Here is a 16,852-nt window from a genome sequence, read left to right as displayed (position 1 = left end):
GAGTTTGGGGTTTCTCCTGCTGCCATGACAGGAGACCCTCGCGTTTGGGGTGATTCCACCATTCCGGCAAGAGTAGATGGGGACCTGTCCCACCTTGGGATACCCTCGGAGAAAAGCTAAGTGTGTTCCACCATTGAGAACACAGGTCAGGCTAGCCCAGGCCAGGGTGAGGTTCATCCCCACAACTGACTGCCATTAAATGCTGGGAATGCCCCCCAAGAGAGGCTGATCAGGGGACCAGCCGGCTGGGCAGAAGTGGGGGTGATACTTGAAGTGGTCTAGGGAGAGGAGGAGGAATGCAAGCAGCATGTGAGGGGTGTGTCCATGATTTCATCTAGAAAAACGGGCTGTGGGAGCTTAGCTCAGGTGTTAACGAAATACCAAACTCATACACCCACCCCCACCCCCGGCCGGTGATGGACACAGGGTCATCTTCGGGGAACTCTTTAACAGCACAGTGATCGTTATGGAATTATTTGTGTGTTAGAAACAATGTGACTGGCAAAGCAGTTGAACTGTTTCTTTGGCTAGAGCAAAAGTGAGGAGTGATGTTAGGCTGGAGTGATTGGAGGAAAAGCCCCAAGTGGATGCTAGATTGAGCAGAGGGGGCAGGAGCAGCACAGGCGGAGCTGGGGTGTGAGCCGTTCAGCCCTGCCCGCCGCCCCCCACCCCCCATGAAGGGGGTTGGAGTCTTGTCTTTGAAATGTCCTTAGATGCTTGTTGCCTGGGAAGGAAGGCCTGGAGACCTGCCAGGTGGGTGACTGGTGTCACTGAGGGCCTTCTTCCTAGACAGGAAATAGGAGCAGCCCCTCGATGGCAGTGAAATGCTTTTCCCCCCACGGGTGTGGAAAGAGGACAGACGGACTTGTAGCAATCTGGTTGAGTTCTTTGAGATTGCCCTTGACCCTTGTGTGTGCACCACCGGGAAGCCTTTCCTTTCCCTTGGCCAGGCTCCTCTTCCCTTGGTCTCCCCAGCTGCCCAGCCTCCCACCATTCTTTCCCTATCCTTTTTCTTCCCCCTCGCCCCTGCTGACCCAAGTGAACATTGGTGCTATGTCTGTGTAGATGGCAGTTGGGGGCTATTTGGTCTCTTGATGACATCAGCCTTTTTTGTTTACTAGCAGCTGTTTCCATAGTAATTTGTAGCTCCGCCCTGATGGGTTGGATCTTACTGTGAGGTCACTCACCCCCCTTTAAGAGTAAGCCACCTTGGAGAGTTAAGCAGTCAGGGAGTTATCTCACATGCCTACAGAGGGCTGGTGTAGATGCCTCACCTTGACCCTTGAAGGATGGATTGTGAGTGGGCTACGCGCCTCATTTTCTGCTTTCTTTGCTGGTTGTGTTCAGCTGTCCTTCCTTTGGGACGTCTTTCTGAGGGTTTTGTGCTTCCAGCGTGTGAGGCCCCTGGTCTCCAAAGGGGGGGGGGGTGGTCTGTTGGTAGCAGATTGCCTTGGGCATGGGGGTCCTGCCTGCTCCTGGTGACCTTTGTTCCCTCCTTTCCGGGTTGTCTCCCCTCCCCTAGGGGAGTGTTATGATGGAAGCAAACCTGACCCCTTCAAAGCCCCAGAAGACAGTGATCTTCCTGAGGACATGGACACGGAGCCCCCCAGAGAGTCCCCGGACGCGTCACGCAGCCCCACCCTCCGGCTGAACAGAAAGCGCAAGGTTTCTGGTGATAGGAACCACACTGAGACCACTGTGCTCCCGGAGGACTCTCTGCTGAAAGCCAAGCGGAGACGGGTCTCCAAAGGTGAGCTCGGTTTCGCTTCGGGCCCGCAGGGCACCCTACGGAAGTCCTGGGGCGGAGCAGTGGAAAGTTCCAGTCCCACCCTGGAGCCCTGGGGGGAGCCACTCACACCTCCCCACCCCCCACCCCCCACCCCCCCAAAGCCAGGTGCCGGGGCTGGAGCCCAAAGGTGGCCAAAGGCAAATAGGCCCCCTCCCGAGACTTGGTGACAAGTTCCAGCCAACACAGTGACCACACCCCTCCCCTCCCCCACCCGTTAGTGATGTGTAAGACAGTTTGTTTCCCCCCCGGCCCGCCCCGGGGGGCTTCTTCATTAATTTGTAGTTGTTTCTCCATTAGCTGACTGGTCTGAGAGAGAAATGACAAACAGTTCCTCTAACCACTTAGAAGAGCCACATTATAGTGAGCTGAGCAACCTGAGGTGTGCATTGAATTAACAGGGCTCCATCCCAGAAAGCAGCGCCGCTTGCTGCACCTTAGAGAACGGCGGGAGCAGAGAGCAAACCTGGCCGGCAGGGCAGGAAGGAAGTGACCCAGGCGGTTCAGCCTGCGGTCACCCCCCAGGGCAATAGCATCTCCGAAGAGAAACCTGGCAGGAAAAGGGCAGAGGCCAAAAGCAACAGAAGCTGGTTGGAGGAGTCCCTTAAATGCAGTGACAATGAACAGGGTACGCACGGGGCGGGGGGCGCTCCTGGAGGGTGGATCACCCGCCCTCTGTGGGAAACGGCCCTGGAGGGGACCTGAGCGCCATCCAAGTTGACAAGAGTAGCGTGTGGCGAGCGGGGAGTTTTCTTCATGAGGTCCTTTCAGCCTGCACACTTCCTTATGGAATGGACAGTGAGGCGGGAGCGCGACTTCCTGGGCTGCTCCTCATCACCCAGCCCGCGGCTGGGCAGGAAGGGAAGTCTTGGGTGAGCCCGGGCGCTTGTCAGTGCCCTCATTCCAGCCTCAGGCTGTCCCCAGTCGCCCTGTCCCGAGCCCCCAGGCCCCCCACGGGTGGGGACGGGAGCGCACGAAGGGCTGGCTTCTGCCCTCTCTTGCGGCCCTTTGAAGCGACTTGCCATTTGGTGTGTCGTGGCTTAGCCTAATTGCCGGTTGAATGTGGGATAATTAAAATATTAGTGCTTTGAAAACATAATCGGTATATCTTTAAAAACTGAAGCTGCTCCAATGATCCGTGCTAACAGTGGGCTTTTGTTTCCTCACCGGCTACAACTGTGTGACGCCCGCTTCTTCTCCCCCTGACAGATGTGCTGTGCGTGGACGAAGAAATGGATTGGCAGCCTTCGCCCCCGCCGCAGAAATACACCGACAACAGCGAGAAACCATCCGGGAAGCGACCGTGCAAAACCAAGCATTTGATCCCTCAGGAGCCCAGGCGGGGCTTGCCGCTGCCAGGGGACTCCTAGGTGGACAATGCGGACGGCAAGGTACCTCTTGCCCCTGGCTCTCCCCTGCCCCCGGGACTGCGCAGGCACGTCCCGCCTGCCTACTTCTCTGCTTCTGGGGATAAAGCTTTCCTTTCCCTGAACCCCTCCCCCCAGAACGTCACTGCCCCTTCCTAGGGGACCTGTCTCCTGGGTGGTGGTGAGGTTTCCAGCCAGTAAAAATGCACCCCCTGCCCCCCGCCCCGCCTCCCCCAGACAGAGAGGAGGAAAAGTGCTTTCCTCCACTCAGGTTTGTACCTCAGGGAGGAGGCGAACCAGGCGGGCGGTGGAAGGACAGCCTGAAATGTGTGCGCTGCCTGGTTTCGTGATAGGTGACTGTCCGGAGATTTTGAAAGCGGCCTGAGCCCAGTTCCGACTATGATCTTTCACCGGCCAAGCAGGACCAGAAGCCCTTGGACCGTTTGCAGCAATTGTTACCAGCTTCCCAGGCCTCGCAGCTGACGTGCTCAAGCTCCCCTCCAGAGACCACCCAGTCCCGCCCGATGCCCCCGGAAGCGCGGAGACTTATTGTCAATAAGAACGTGGGCGAAACCCTCCTACAGCAGGCCTCCCGGCTTGGCTACGAGGTGAGCATCCTTGTGGGTGCCCCGGATCAGGATCCGCCGGCTGCTGCTCCTTGGGTGGGGGACACACTGGCTGGGGATGGGGGGCGGGTCTCAGAGCCCAGGCCCCTCCACGTGGCGGGCTGGGCTGGGTGTTCCAGCAGGGTGTTTGTGTTGGCCCCGCTCACACTGCGGGCTCTTTGGTGGCTTGTTCAGTCGTGGTGTGAAAAGAAAGGCAGGCCTCTCTGATGTTCCGTTCCCGTTCAGGTAGGTAGGCTGCTTCGGCCAGTCCGGCTCACTTATCTCTGATATAAAATCTGACCTAACCCAGGGCTTGGCGACCAGGGGAATTTTAATGAGCCCTTTTGGATTTTGAATAGCAAGAAGGAGAGTAGTTATTAGCTCTAATAACTTGTGCTGTCTGGGGCAGAGTGATGCCCCTGTGGGGTAGCGGGTGGGAAGTGTCTGTGCAGAGTAGGGGTGGGAGTGGGGCAGACCTGAGCCATCTCTTTCTGAGAGGGCACGGGAGCCGAGGGCTGATGGGCGGGGAGCAGGGGTTGAGCCTTGCACAAAACTCCCTGTCCACACTGCTGTATCCCAACCCAGCACGGCTGATGACAGTGATAGCCTCTATTGCTAGAGCAACATAGAAAGATAGCTGATGTCTGCCTAAGCCCGTGTGATCTGTAGTAACTCCTTTCACCCTTTTAACATCTTCACTTGGGAGTAACGAGTACTAGCCCACTCTCGGATGAGGAAACGGAGCCTCAGAGGGGTTGGCTGATACCTGTACAGGTAGCAATCCAGCAGTGCTCCACAGCCCACCACGCTCCTCAGCAAGACGGGCTCACATTGGAATTGCCCTTTTTACAGTTCAAAACCTCTGTGAGACACATGACTGTCTCTGCCCGGTGCAGTTCCCCCACCATACTTGTCAGGAGCAATCGGGATGTAATAGCCCACAGGGCAAAGGCATTTTTCTGTGCTGGCATCAGCCCTCTGGGAGTTGAATGGTGACAGTAAAAGGCGGTTCAGCAGGCTGAGCGTGGAGGTGTGGCTGAGCACTGGGGTGGCAGGACCCAGGCTGGCCCGGAGCCCTGGCGCCCACACCCTCAGCCAGCTCTGTGCCCCCATCCCCCGTCTCCCGTCGTGTCCCCCCACCCCGGTCCATAGCGCCGTGAGCCCTTCGAAGTGTGCCTGCCTTGGCCCTAAGGCATGACTGGGGGTGGGAAGTTGGAAGCACTAGGGCTCTGCTTAGTTTGGGGGTGTTTTTTGTTGTTGTTGTGGGTTGAATGTGCTGTTGTTTATATCTCCGCGTCTCTTGGAGACCTCTCCATTAGCTAGAGAGCACTTTCTGGTAGTTGGCACAGTTGCTTGCAGGTGAAGTCCAAGGAGCACCCAGTTGGTTTCCCAGGAGCTGAGAGCGGGCGCCTAGGAGGACAGAGCAGATGTTGCACAAAGTGCTGAGCTAGACCCCCCGTGGTTGAGAAGATCGTCTCCTTGCTTCCAGCAAACGCTGGAAGTGGGGGGGAGACCCCTCACCCCAACTTTTGGGTTAGGGTTGAGAAAGTAGACTCCCGCTTCCAGCAAGTGCTGGAGATGGGGGGGCGGGGTGCTGCTGCACCCGCCCTGGAGGGCGGGTCTCCGAGCCCCACCTGTGAACTCGGCATCATTTCCAGCAGCCTCCCTTTGGGACCAGAGACGTCAAAAGACCCTCGTTGGTCCTCTAAGACAGTTTCCATTTTGGTTTGGTGGCTCTGAGGCCTGGACCAAGGGGCACTTGATCCATACTGTTTTAGGCTACCTGGCCTTTGATTGCACAGGAAGCCTTGGGAATGTTTACGGTGGGATTTGTTTTTTTCTTCAAATGTAAATTTCAATATGTAGATTACACAGATCACCAGTGTTGATGCTGAACATTGTGACAAGTAGATGAACGCTTTCAACTTTGAATCCAACTTTCTGGGATTTCTCTGGGCAGAATTTTAAATGTTGGGATGATGGCCCAGTTGGGAGATGTGTCAGCTTCAACCTTTTCAAATGGAAGGAGAGTTTGCTTAACCAGAGAAGGGTGCGGTTTGGGAGGGTTTTCCTGAAGTTTTGTCTTCAGCATTCTTGGTTATTTTCTTCTGCTTAGCCAAAGACACCATGTGCAGTATAAAGGCTGTCTGAGCTTTATGTCGTGATAATCTGGTTCTGGAAGTTTAGAAACAACACACTCTGGCTTCAGATCCGCGTTAAACAGATCACTTGCGTGGCCAAAGACCTCAAACCTTTCCCTCCTGGGAAAAAGGCTTCTATTTCTTAGGCTAAAACGCCAGTGTGCAACCACATGCTTGTGCCTTTAGCGGTGATGGTTAAATTTTCTATGAATTGAATAAGTCATGTTTTTTAAAAAGTTAATGAGGCATTTAATTAATTAACAACGTCGGGCTTATGACCTTTATGGTTACATTTTGCGGGTAATGGCATTCGGCTTATAGCCGCTGAACAGAGAGCTGTCCGACAAAAGCAGTTTGACTTTGCTTGGGAATGGCTGGGCTGCCCTTCAGACACTCCCGTTTATTTCTAGCGGAGAAAATAAACCAAGGAATGTGTTGCGTCGACAGACTCGCCCCGCCTCTTCACCTTTCAGTTAGAGAAAGTGTTGGTGGCGACGGTTGCCATCCATTTAGAGGCCATCACCCTCCTAGCTAGGAGAGTGTAGTTAGCCCACTTGACCCCCAACAGAGAAGGCCTGTGGGATGCTCGTCACAGCTGCATTGCATCCCTCTAACTGGGGCCCTCTTGGGCCTTTTGAATCTTCCCAGCTGACCAGGTACCAAAGACCTGAGTTATAGGTCTAGTACTTCATGTTAATTGAACTTGGGGTTTAATATCTCTGGGCCTCAGTTTCCAAGTGTTGAATGAGGATAGTACTACCTTCCTTTCCTGCTATCTCCTGGGTTCCTGTGGGTGACAGAAGACGTCCTCATCTGGGGAAATGAGATGCACTGTGTAAATAGTGGGATCAACGTGGTTGAGTTAGGACAGCCCGTGGCAAAAAGTCTGACCTGGCCGTGGGGCTACTGCTGCCTTTGCTACCATCTTCCAGGAGAAGAGAGTTGACTTACCCATCAGCTCGGACGGCCTTTCATTTCTAGGTACCCTTGAATCTGCCCTAGTAGTGATGAAGGTTTCCAGGTGAAGGCCATGATTGTCACAGCAAATAAACCCTGGGTTGAGTAAATTGATCTGTGCACAGCAGTTGGTGGCGTTCAGAACTGATCCCAGAGCCACGTGACAGGGCCTCTCCCTGGCTGGGGCACACAACTCATTAGCTTGCAGCCGTCCACTCAAGTCTGGCTAGTGAGGGCCTGCTAAAAGAGCAGCAGCTTCATGCGGTATCCTGGATACCAGGGCTCGGGGCAGGTGGCCTGGGAGCCCAGAGGATTGTGGGCTTTCTGGCAGGTTGGGATGTAAACGGAGAAACGCATTCGTGGGCGTGCCTTTTCTCTTCCTCCTCTTGTTTTGGAAGGGAGCTGCTGCAGTGACCTGAAGTAACGGGGCACCGATGGCCAGGTTTACCAGCATGCCCCATTAGGTTCACGTGGTAAGCAAATGGAACATTCTAGTTCGCTCCCAAGTGAGCGGTCACCTTTGATTGGCGTGTCCTCCAAAGGGCATAAAAGGTTTTACAGAACCCATCTCGCACTTATGGGCGGCTAGAATGACCCCCGTTTTAGGTTTAACAGATGAGTTACCTGAGAGATGTCACAAGGAGGCCTGTTCTGACCCCATCCCATCCCCCCTTACCCAGCAGACCATGTGCTGGGCCACATGCACGTTCTGCCTACTCCCAGCTCTCAGAACCTGACAGCTCTCTGCTGGGCACGACTTACCCAGTATAAACAGTATAACGTGTTTTCTGGTGGCAAATGCTTTTGATGTGTCTGAAAACTTTCTTAAGGTAATAAAACATGGAATAAATTCCTGCTCTGCTTACTGGGAGTGGTTCATATTAATATTTTAACAAGCCAAAGAAATAAGGTTAATAACAGTGATTCTAATGCACAGTGTTGACACAGAACATCTCCGGGCGGGTGGGGGGCGGTGAACGTTTTATTTGATTCTTGAAATGTGGAGGTTGCAGCCTGTGGTGTATCAGGTTCCTGTCATTAACTTGAGTAAATATGAAAATATTAGACTGATTCTGCCCCGAGAGGGTGGAGTGAGGCAAAATAGAGGGTGGGGTTATTGGAGGCATTTTGTGTCATTCCTCGAGGATGGAGGGAGAGTGCTTCTCTTTAACTCTACTTAACATACAGACAAGAGCATCTGAGGCCCAGGTTCTGATTTGGGGTCTTAACAGGGGGCGAGAGGATGTAGCTGACCTGGGTGTCCCTGCTTCTCTAAGCTGGGGAATGTTCTCCGGCTGATTTAAGCTCTCTTTAAGTGTTGGTCATCCATACTTTTATCTAAACTTGTGTTATCGTCCACTGCCACCGACTGAACAGACCCATCAAGTGAGAATGGTCTGTGCTTGGCAATGTGTCATCTAAGATGTTAGCAGCCGTGACACCTCTGTACTGGTCACGTCGGCCCCTGGGCTGAGGGCTTTCATCGCTATCCGAATGCGTCCTCTCAGCAGCCCTGTGGAAGCTTGGAGAAGTTCAAGGGTAACTTGCCCATGGCCAGGCCACTGGTGCAGCAGAGCCTTAGAGAACACTGTCTGCATCTCCAAGCCCTTCACACGCACTCTCGCCCCCCACCAGGATGCCTGCCGCCTGCCCGCGCCATGGTGGGCTTTTGGTCCCAAGGATGTATGCCTTTGAAAGTGGGCACCGCCAAGCTATGGGGAGGTCACCCTTACAAGGCTCACTGTATAGTGGTCTGATGGTATTTCCTCTCCTCTCCTCTCCTCTCTCTGTAGGAAGTGGTCTTGTACTGCCTGGAGAACAAGATTTGTGATGTGAACCACCGCGACAACACGGGTTACTGTGCCCTGCACGAGGCTTGTGCAAGAGGTTGGCTCATCATCGTACGACACCTCCTTGAATATGGCGCCGATGTCAACTGCAGTGCCCAGGATGGAACCGGGTCAGTGGCGGTCTTGCTCTTGGCCTGGCCCTGCTGGGGCATAGGCAGTGGTTCTCAGGGTGTGCGGGGAACCCCAGAAGGAAAGATGGAGAGTGAGTGCCATGTAAGCACACTGATGGCGGAGTCCTCTAGAATGGAATCGGACAGATCTTTCTGGCAAATTTACATAGAACTTTAAAACTCTGTGACGCTCTTATGGACAGAAGTCCCTGAAAACGTTGAGCCTGCATGAATGGTGTGTCAGTCCTTGGGTGTCAGTCCTGGCCTTGCATTCCCAGAGAGAGGGGTGTGCACCTCGTTCTCCTGTTAGGGTTTTCCTATGCTGCAGGGTTTGCTACTTGTTGTCAAAATGATGTCCTAGTGAATTGTTTTCTGCATGGTTATATAATCCCAGCACACTTCTTTATGATCTGTAGACTTTTATGGGGCTGTGGCCAGGTCTTTTTTTTTTTTTTTGCTGTACGCGGGCCTCTCACAGTTTTGGTCTCTCCCGCTGCGGAACACAGGCTCCGAACACGCAGGCTTAGCAGCCATGGCTCACGGGCCCAGCCGCTGCGCGGCATGTGGGATCTTCCCAGACCGGGGCACAAACCCGTGTCCCCTGCATCGGCAGGCAGACTCTCAACCACTGCGCCACCTGGGAAGCCCAGGTCAGTTTTTAAATGTTTGGAAATGTCCTATTCAGGAACATTGCAGTGGCAATGAAGCTTGATGGGAGAATTGTATTACTGTTGCCCTAGTTTTGGCTTAAGGGTGGTGAGAAGATGAAATTTTTGATGGGTCAGTTTTAGTTGTGTATGTATATGTGATTTATTTTTTAAAATTCTAATGTCTATTATTCACAGCTTAGATATGTTGGCTTTCTGATTATTCATCAGTCCCTTTGCTGATGTATTTTCCTCTGAAAAACTACATTTTCTTCCAGACTGTTTTTGTCTGATGGTGAAGAATAAATTTTTCATTTGCAGTATAAAGTTGATCTGAGAAAAAATGTTTACCTTGGATCTTCACTTGGCTTCTGTGAAAGAAACTTAAAAAAATAATATGGGCAGTTCCCATTATTAATCCTAAGCACGTACAACAGAGGTCTGTACAGTAACATAGCAAAAATAAGTTCCTGTAATTTTACTCAGTCATTGCCTGTTTTAGACTAAGGAGCAGTGAGAGACATTTATAAAGAATGATACCTCAGTTCACTTTTGTTAAATGTCCTCTAATATTTGGATACTTGGTATCTGGCTTGTGTTGTCTTTTATACAATCTTGTCTTCTTTCTTTGCACTTTAGTGTAACAACTCTGTGATTTCTTATCTTCTGCCTCAGACACTCAGGTCCATCAGAATTTCCTATGACTGTGACTGTAGAGAGTCCTTCCTCAGAAGTGGAAGAGGCTGATGATTCCTCAGAACGTGTTCAGGAAGAGCCAGAGAAAATCCGTTTGAAACAAGAAGCAGTGCAGGTACAAAGCTATCACTTTAAAGCTATAGAGAAGATTATTTTTCAAATGGAAGCCTGATTGCAACACGGCACAGCTTGTGTGAGGGTTCTGTTTTCTCCTCCCATCTGCATTGTATCCCCTTGAATGGTTCCTTAAGCTTAGACCAAGGTGAATGGTGGACATTTGAACTCTAAGAAATAAAAACCAAAACATGTCGTTAGTAATATATTTTCCTTTCCTTAGAACCTTAGTATATTAGATGTAGGGAGAACCTTAGTGATCATAAGATAAGGAAATTGAGTTCTGAATGAATACAGTCAGCTGATTCAGTGATGTTGTTTAAAGATGAGAAAATTGACAGTTCTAGTTGAACTCTCTTTTTATAAGAGGAAAATATGGCCTCATTTTTAATAAAAGTAAAGTTGAAAAAAGTTTTGATGTTGATATTCTCCATTCCTAAAATCAAAAATATCAAGAAGCTACATTCTATTACCAAATAAAACTGACCTCTAATGTCATTCCATACTTTTGTTTGTATGGACAGAAAAGAAAATTTGATTTTTATAAGAAATTTTTGCACCTCAAAAATAATATATTTATTTTATTTCAACTTCAATGCAGAGCTGAACACTTCTAGTAAATAAAGGAACACCATTTGTGGGGACCTTGTCTTTGTGCTACAAAGTCCATATTTAATTTTTAATAATTATTTAAACTTAATTATTTAAATTTAAAAATTAGTTAATGTGATTTTCTTTTCATATGAAACCCAAAACTTGACAGGTTTCAGAGTTAATTATCCCATTATTGTAGGACTATGGGAATTACTCTTTGATTTTCAAAAGAGAAAGTTAGATTTTTATTTTTTATTATTTTATTTTATTTTATTTTTTTGTGGTACGCAGGCCTCTCATTGTTGTGGCCTCTCCTGTTGCGGAGCACAGGATCCGGACGCGCAGGCTCAGCAGTCATGGCTCACGGGCCCAGCCGCTCCACCGCATGTGGGATCCACCCAAACCGGGGCCCGAACCCATGTCCCCTGCATCAGCAGGCGGACTCTCAACCACTGTGCCACCAGGGAAGCCCAATTTTTATTTTTAATGAAAATTAATGATAATATAGAGAAATTTTAAGAAAAGAACTTAGAAAATTATGAGTTAGAGCAGGAGAAATCTTTAGTTCATGTAAAGTTACCCCCTTTCGTTTTATAAATGAGCACCTACAATTTGTAGCACATAAGTGGTGTATTAGTAAATGGCAGAGTACAACAAGACCCTAGAGCATCTAACCCGCATTCCTTGTCATTTTAGATGTGGTGTATTCATTTCCTTCACGAGTAGACCAGGAGATTGTATTTCTAAAAGCAATGATAGACACTGGGGAAGACCAAGAAGTTTAAACACTGGGACCACAGAATAGCAGATTCAGAATGCATGAGATCCCTTTTAGCCCTTCTCCATTTTGACAAGACACTACAATGATGGTATCAAAGTGTTTCAGTATATAAGCCCACAACAATCAAGAGATTTCAACATAGTATGGAAAGACGGATGACAGGTGGAAGAGTGTGAAACCGAAGCAGTAGAACAGAGGAAAAGCATCACCTAGAATATGCACAGGGACCACCTGCAAGTGAGGAGGATTCTGACCCCACCTGCAGAAGTAGCTCCGTGCTTTGATGCGCATGTAGGAGAGAGGGTGGAGTTAGTTAAAAGTGTGACTGAAATAGGGGAGCTCATTGAAGGGCTGTGTTTGGAGGAGGGGACTGCCAGCCCCACCCTCATGCTCCTGAAATGAGATGATTTCATTTTGAAAACAGTGAAACTTGCGAGAGCTAGGGCAGCTAGTGTGAGTTTTTACACCCTAGAAAATTGTGTTTGGGGGAGATCCTGTTACAGTTACTGCCCGCTTCTTCCTGCATAAGACGCCAATCAGTCGTTGACTTCAGGGAGCTTTCTGCACTCATTCTTAAATAGAAAATAACTGTCATTTGCCTGATAGTTGAGTAAAGCTTACAACATGAGAGAGGGGGGAAAAGAGTGAAAACATATCCTAGTAGGACCAGGGACAATTTAGAGAACAAAATAATTTAAGGAAAAACCTTAATTAATATCCTGAGAGAGGTTTAAAAAGGGCTAGCAACTATAAAATAAGACTAGGGTGTTAATTAAAAAGAGAATGGTCAGAAAGCAAGAGAGGTCTCCTGGAAATGAAAATATGGTTGCTGAAACAAATTCAGTAGGAATTTAAAAAATTTCTCAGTATATAAAAAAGACACAATGGAAAATGTGATAGACATATGTTAGAGGGTGCATCTGGGAGATCCCACATGTTACTATTAGCAACTCCAGACCCAGAAAAAAAATGGAGGGAAGCTGTCAAAGGGCAACAAAATTCTCCACAGCTGAAAGTAGACATCAGGCCTCAGATTGAAAATAGTTATGCAAGACGAACAAGAATAGACTCATACCTAGGCACCCTTCATTGTGAAACTTTAAAATACTGAAAAAATAAATTAAAATAGAATAAAATACTGAGAGGACACAACCATTCCAGAGAGAAAACTACTGGTCACCTAAAAAAAAATTTTTAAATCTGACTTTATCATACTTGTCATCAGCACCATGGATCCTGGAAGGCATTAGAAAGATACCTCCAAAGTTTTTCAGGCACATAATTGTCACCCTAGGGGTTTGTATCCCGCCAAACTCTGAGTCATAAGTGGAGGCTGAAGAAGATATTTTGTACACAAAGTAATTTGAAAAATTGACCTCCTATGCTACATCGTAAGCTATTTATAGAAATAATCCAGCAAAATGAGGCAATAAACCAAGAAGGAAGGTAATAGGGGATTCAGTGCAGATTGCAGCTAGTCTAGAGTGGAGAAGCTTCTATTGATTGTGTGATTGAGAGCTTAGAAACACCTTGAGGCATATTGTACTTACTAGGTATTAGGCACTGTTGGAAGGGAGGAGGGAGACAAAGAGGAGAAGGAACTTGAACTCCAGAGGAGAAAGGGCTATACGGACATAAACCTGAAGCCAACTAAACTCTGGTTGATTTTTAACCTACTATTGGTGAGGAAGGGAAGAATCCACTTAAACTTGACACTATAGATGTGCCCCTTTTCAGTGACACACAGGGGTAATGACCACCTATCTAGTTTGTTTTCCAAAGCAGAACTTGTCCAAACTCCTTACACTTCAATAGTGTAAGGAGGCGCTCTAATGCTATAACATCAGGACAACAGGTATAAACTGGAACAGCCCAAGGTGGTTTGGGGTATGTGGTCACCCTGCACAAGGGCAGTGACACTGGCACAGTACGGAACGAGGTGTAGTCTATACACAGAGACACAGTACATCTGCAGGGCGCAATATTAATTTCATTGTAATAATGGCAATGCTGTCTTGGTTTGCAGCTTTTATTGTCAACTTGCATGTAATCACAAATAACTAACATAAACTATACTTAGTATGTATTAGTATTAACTTGGTATGTACTGAAATGTATTGTGTACTAGTATGTACTTAATATATATTAGGCTCTCAGTGTTTTTGCATATATTAACTCATTTAATCCTCTGAATAGCCTTATGAGGTTGGTGCTAATATCATTCCCACTTTTGAGAACAGGAAGCTAAGACAGGGAAGGAAGCTTGCCCAGGCTGTACCTAATTTAATGTTGGATCGAAGCTTTGAGTTTAGGCTGTCTGCCTGTTCCCTTAAACCTTACTCCATACTGACTCTCAAATAACAGAAGACTTAACTGCACATAGAACAGAATATAAATTTCAACATTGACAACGTAAAAGCTAGGTTTGGAAGGTAGACAGGAAGTAGGAAAAAGGGAAGATGGTATGAATGTTCTCATTTTACAAAGTGTGACGTTGAGAGAGTTTCTAGTTGATCAACAATGTAGGTTTTTAAGTATATCACTACAAGTCAGAGATCATGAGCAGTGGAATAACTCATGATGGCATAACTTTACTGAGCAGTGTGGACATAGGAAAGAGTGTAAAGGAACTAAACCCTTACTTTTTACTAAGTTACAAAGTGAACAGATAATGCCTCCAATTTAGTGAGATAATAGTCATGTAAGAGTATTACTTGGAAATGGAGAAGAATTCAAAATAACAACAGTTGGACCTCCCTGGTGGCGCAGTGGTTAAGAAACTGCCTGCCAAGGCAGGGGACACGGGTTCGAGCCCTGGTCTGGAAAGATCCCACATGCCACGGAGCAGCGAAGCCCGTGCGCCACAACTACGGAGCCTGTGCTCTAGAGCCTGTGAACCACAACTACTGAGTCCACGTGCCACAACTACTGAAGGCTGCACGCCTAGATCCTGTGCTCCATAACAAGAGAAGCCACCGCAATGAACAGTAGCCCCCGCTCGCCCCAACTAGAGAAAGCCTGCACGCAACAGTGAAGACCCAACACAGCCAAAAATAAAAAAATAATTTAAAAAATAACAGTAGTTGATGTAAACCTCATAAAAAAGGAAATCCAAATAGCCAGTAAACACAGAAAAGCGTACGACTTCATTAATAAGAGAAAATTAATTCTGTCATGAAAAATACTGTGATAAAAGAAAAATCCAAGATGAATTTGTCTGTATTTCAAATCTTTAGAAAACAGCTGTTTCACAGGCATTGTTGTAAGCACCATAAAAGATATAAAAATCTAACTGTTATTATTCATGGAAAAATCAAGGATTGCAATTGGATCTATAGAGTAACAAATGTAAATTTGTGATGTTAATGACCTAGTGCTTAAGAGGTAAATGTCTCAGTTTTCAAAGTCTAATGTATATATTTATTTATTTATTAAATTTTTTTATTTTTAAAAATTTATTTATTAATTTATTTTTGGCTACGTCGGGTCTTTGTTGCTGCACGCGGGTTTTCTCCAGTTGCAGCAATAATGTATTTATTTTTATTTCTTTGGAGATTTATTTTCTTCTTACAGATCATATGGTATCACCACTGTTTAAAACAGTTAGATTTTTGTCTCTTTTATGGTGCTTACAACAATGCCCGTGAACAAGCTGTTTTCTAAAGATTTGAAATAGGCAAATTCATCTTGGATTTTTCTTTTATCACAGTATTTTTCATGACAGAATTAATTGTTCTAAACATGTTTATTAACTTGTCAAGGGAATATTTATCATTTCCTTTGTTAGATGTAGCTGAACGATGTTTGAATGTGGAATGATAAAGGCCTCCTTTGCCTCTGGCTCTTCCTCTGTAAACTGGACACAGTAAATATTCTTTCTAAATTTCTAAATATAAATTCTTTCTAAATTTCGAAATAAAGAATATAAATTCTTTCTAAATTCTTTCTAAATTTCTAAATATTCTTTCTAAATAATTCTTTCTAAATTTCGTATGAAATCAAATGGGTTATTTGTAAATCAGTATAATTTATGTAACACGGGTTTGCATGTTATCTCAGAATAAGCATCCAGTATAATATTGCTATTTCATACAGTATAATTATAATCAGAAAATAAAAGTAAACTATATTCAATGCATAAAGGGGAAGCAAAAGTCATAGAGATCTTCTTATATCTCACAAATATTTTCATTTATTTATAGGAATATGCTTTAAAGGCTCAAGATATTCAGATTTCATGGTGTTTATTTATATAGTAAGAGAATTTTCATAAGGGTATAATTTTAGCTTCCTTACCTAGAAAAATTCTGAGGAACTTGTATAAGAGCCAATGTTTCAACCATTCCCTTTAATAATACTGTAACTAGCAAGCTAATGAGTATTTACTTATCTAAAATATCCTAAAGTTCAACTGGGCAGCTTCAAAATTTTTCATATGACTGTTGATTAAAACTTTTATTTGTACCTTGCATCCATTTCAGTTTTTTTACTTTCCAAAACAATATATTGTATAAAGGACTCATATCTAGGATACATAAAGAACTCTTAAAACTCAACAATGAGAAAGCAAGCAACCTAACTTTATATATGTGTGTATACAAACACACACACACACAATCTATAAGAACAAAAGAAAGAAAAATACATATATACATATTTTTACCAAAGAAGATATACAGATGGCAAATAAGCATATGAAAGGATGCTCAACATCGTATGTCATTAGGGAGATACAAACAAAACCACAATGAGATATCACCACACCTATTAGAATAGCTAAAATCCGATAACTGACGATACCAAATGCTGACGAAGTGCAACAGGAACATACATTCATTGCTAGTGAGAATATAAAATGATAGTTATTTGGGAAGACAGTTTGACAGTTTCCTACAGAGCTAAGCATAGTTTTACAATAGGATCCAGCAATCATACTCCCCAGCTAATTGAAAACCTATGTTCACACAAAGGCCTATACCCAAATGGTTATAGCAGCTTTTTTTTATAATTGTCCCAAACTGGAAATAATCATATCATATTATCCTTCAGCAGGTGAATGGATAAACAAACTTGGTATTCGAGATGATGGATACTTCAGGTGACAAAAGGGAAGAAACTATAGATTCAGACAACAACATGAATGAATCCTAAATGCATGTTGCTAAGTCAAAGATGCCAAATTCAAAAGTCTACATATTGTATGA

The 16,852-nt window shown here is 46.2% G+C and overlaps 2 protein-coding genes across 4 annotated transcripts in view; both read left to right on the top strand.

The window, feature by feature from the left end:
* Positions 1 to 3,167, top strand: part of LOC308626157 (BCL-6 corepressor-like) — an 18,894-nt gene extending 15,727 nt beyond the window's left edge. For all 3 annotated transcript variants that reach the window (XM_081250975.1, XM_081250977.1, XM_081250976.1), the window contains 2 exons: positions 1,523 to 1,750; positions 2,996 to 3,167. In XM_081250975.1, the coding sequence (XP_081107101.1) occupies positions 1,523 to 1,750; positions 2,996 to 3,156 (389 nt within the window). In that variant the 3' untranslated portion in view covers positions 3,157 to 3,167. The remainder of the gene's footprint in view (positions 1 to 1,522; positions 1,751 to 2,995) is intronic.
* On the top strand, positions 3,164 to 16,852 carry LOC308626229 (BCL-6 corepressor-like; the record flags this gene model as incomplete). The annotated part of the gene is made up of 5 exons (XM_081251086.1): positions 3,164 to 3,172; positions 3,531 to 3,761; positions 8,650 to 8,816; positions 10,139 to 10,274; positions 16,701 to 16,852. 5 exons carry the CDS (start codon positions 3,164 to 3,166, stop codon positions 16,710 to 16,712), a joined length of 555 nt encoding a protein of 184 aa, XP_081107212.1. The 3' UTR covers positions 16,713 to 16,852.

Source organism: Mesoplodon bidens (assembly GCF_964165515.1).
Source record: "Mesoplodon bidens genome assembly, chromosome: 12".
Classification (NCBI taxonomy): Eukaryota; Metazoa; Chordata; class Mammalia; order Artiodactyla; family Ziphiidae; genus Mesoplodon; species Mesoplodon bidens.
This window is presented reverse-complemented; position numbering and strand designations above follow the sequence as displayed.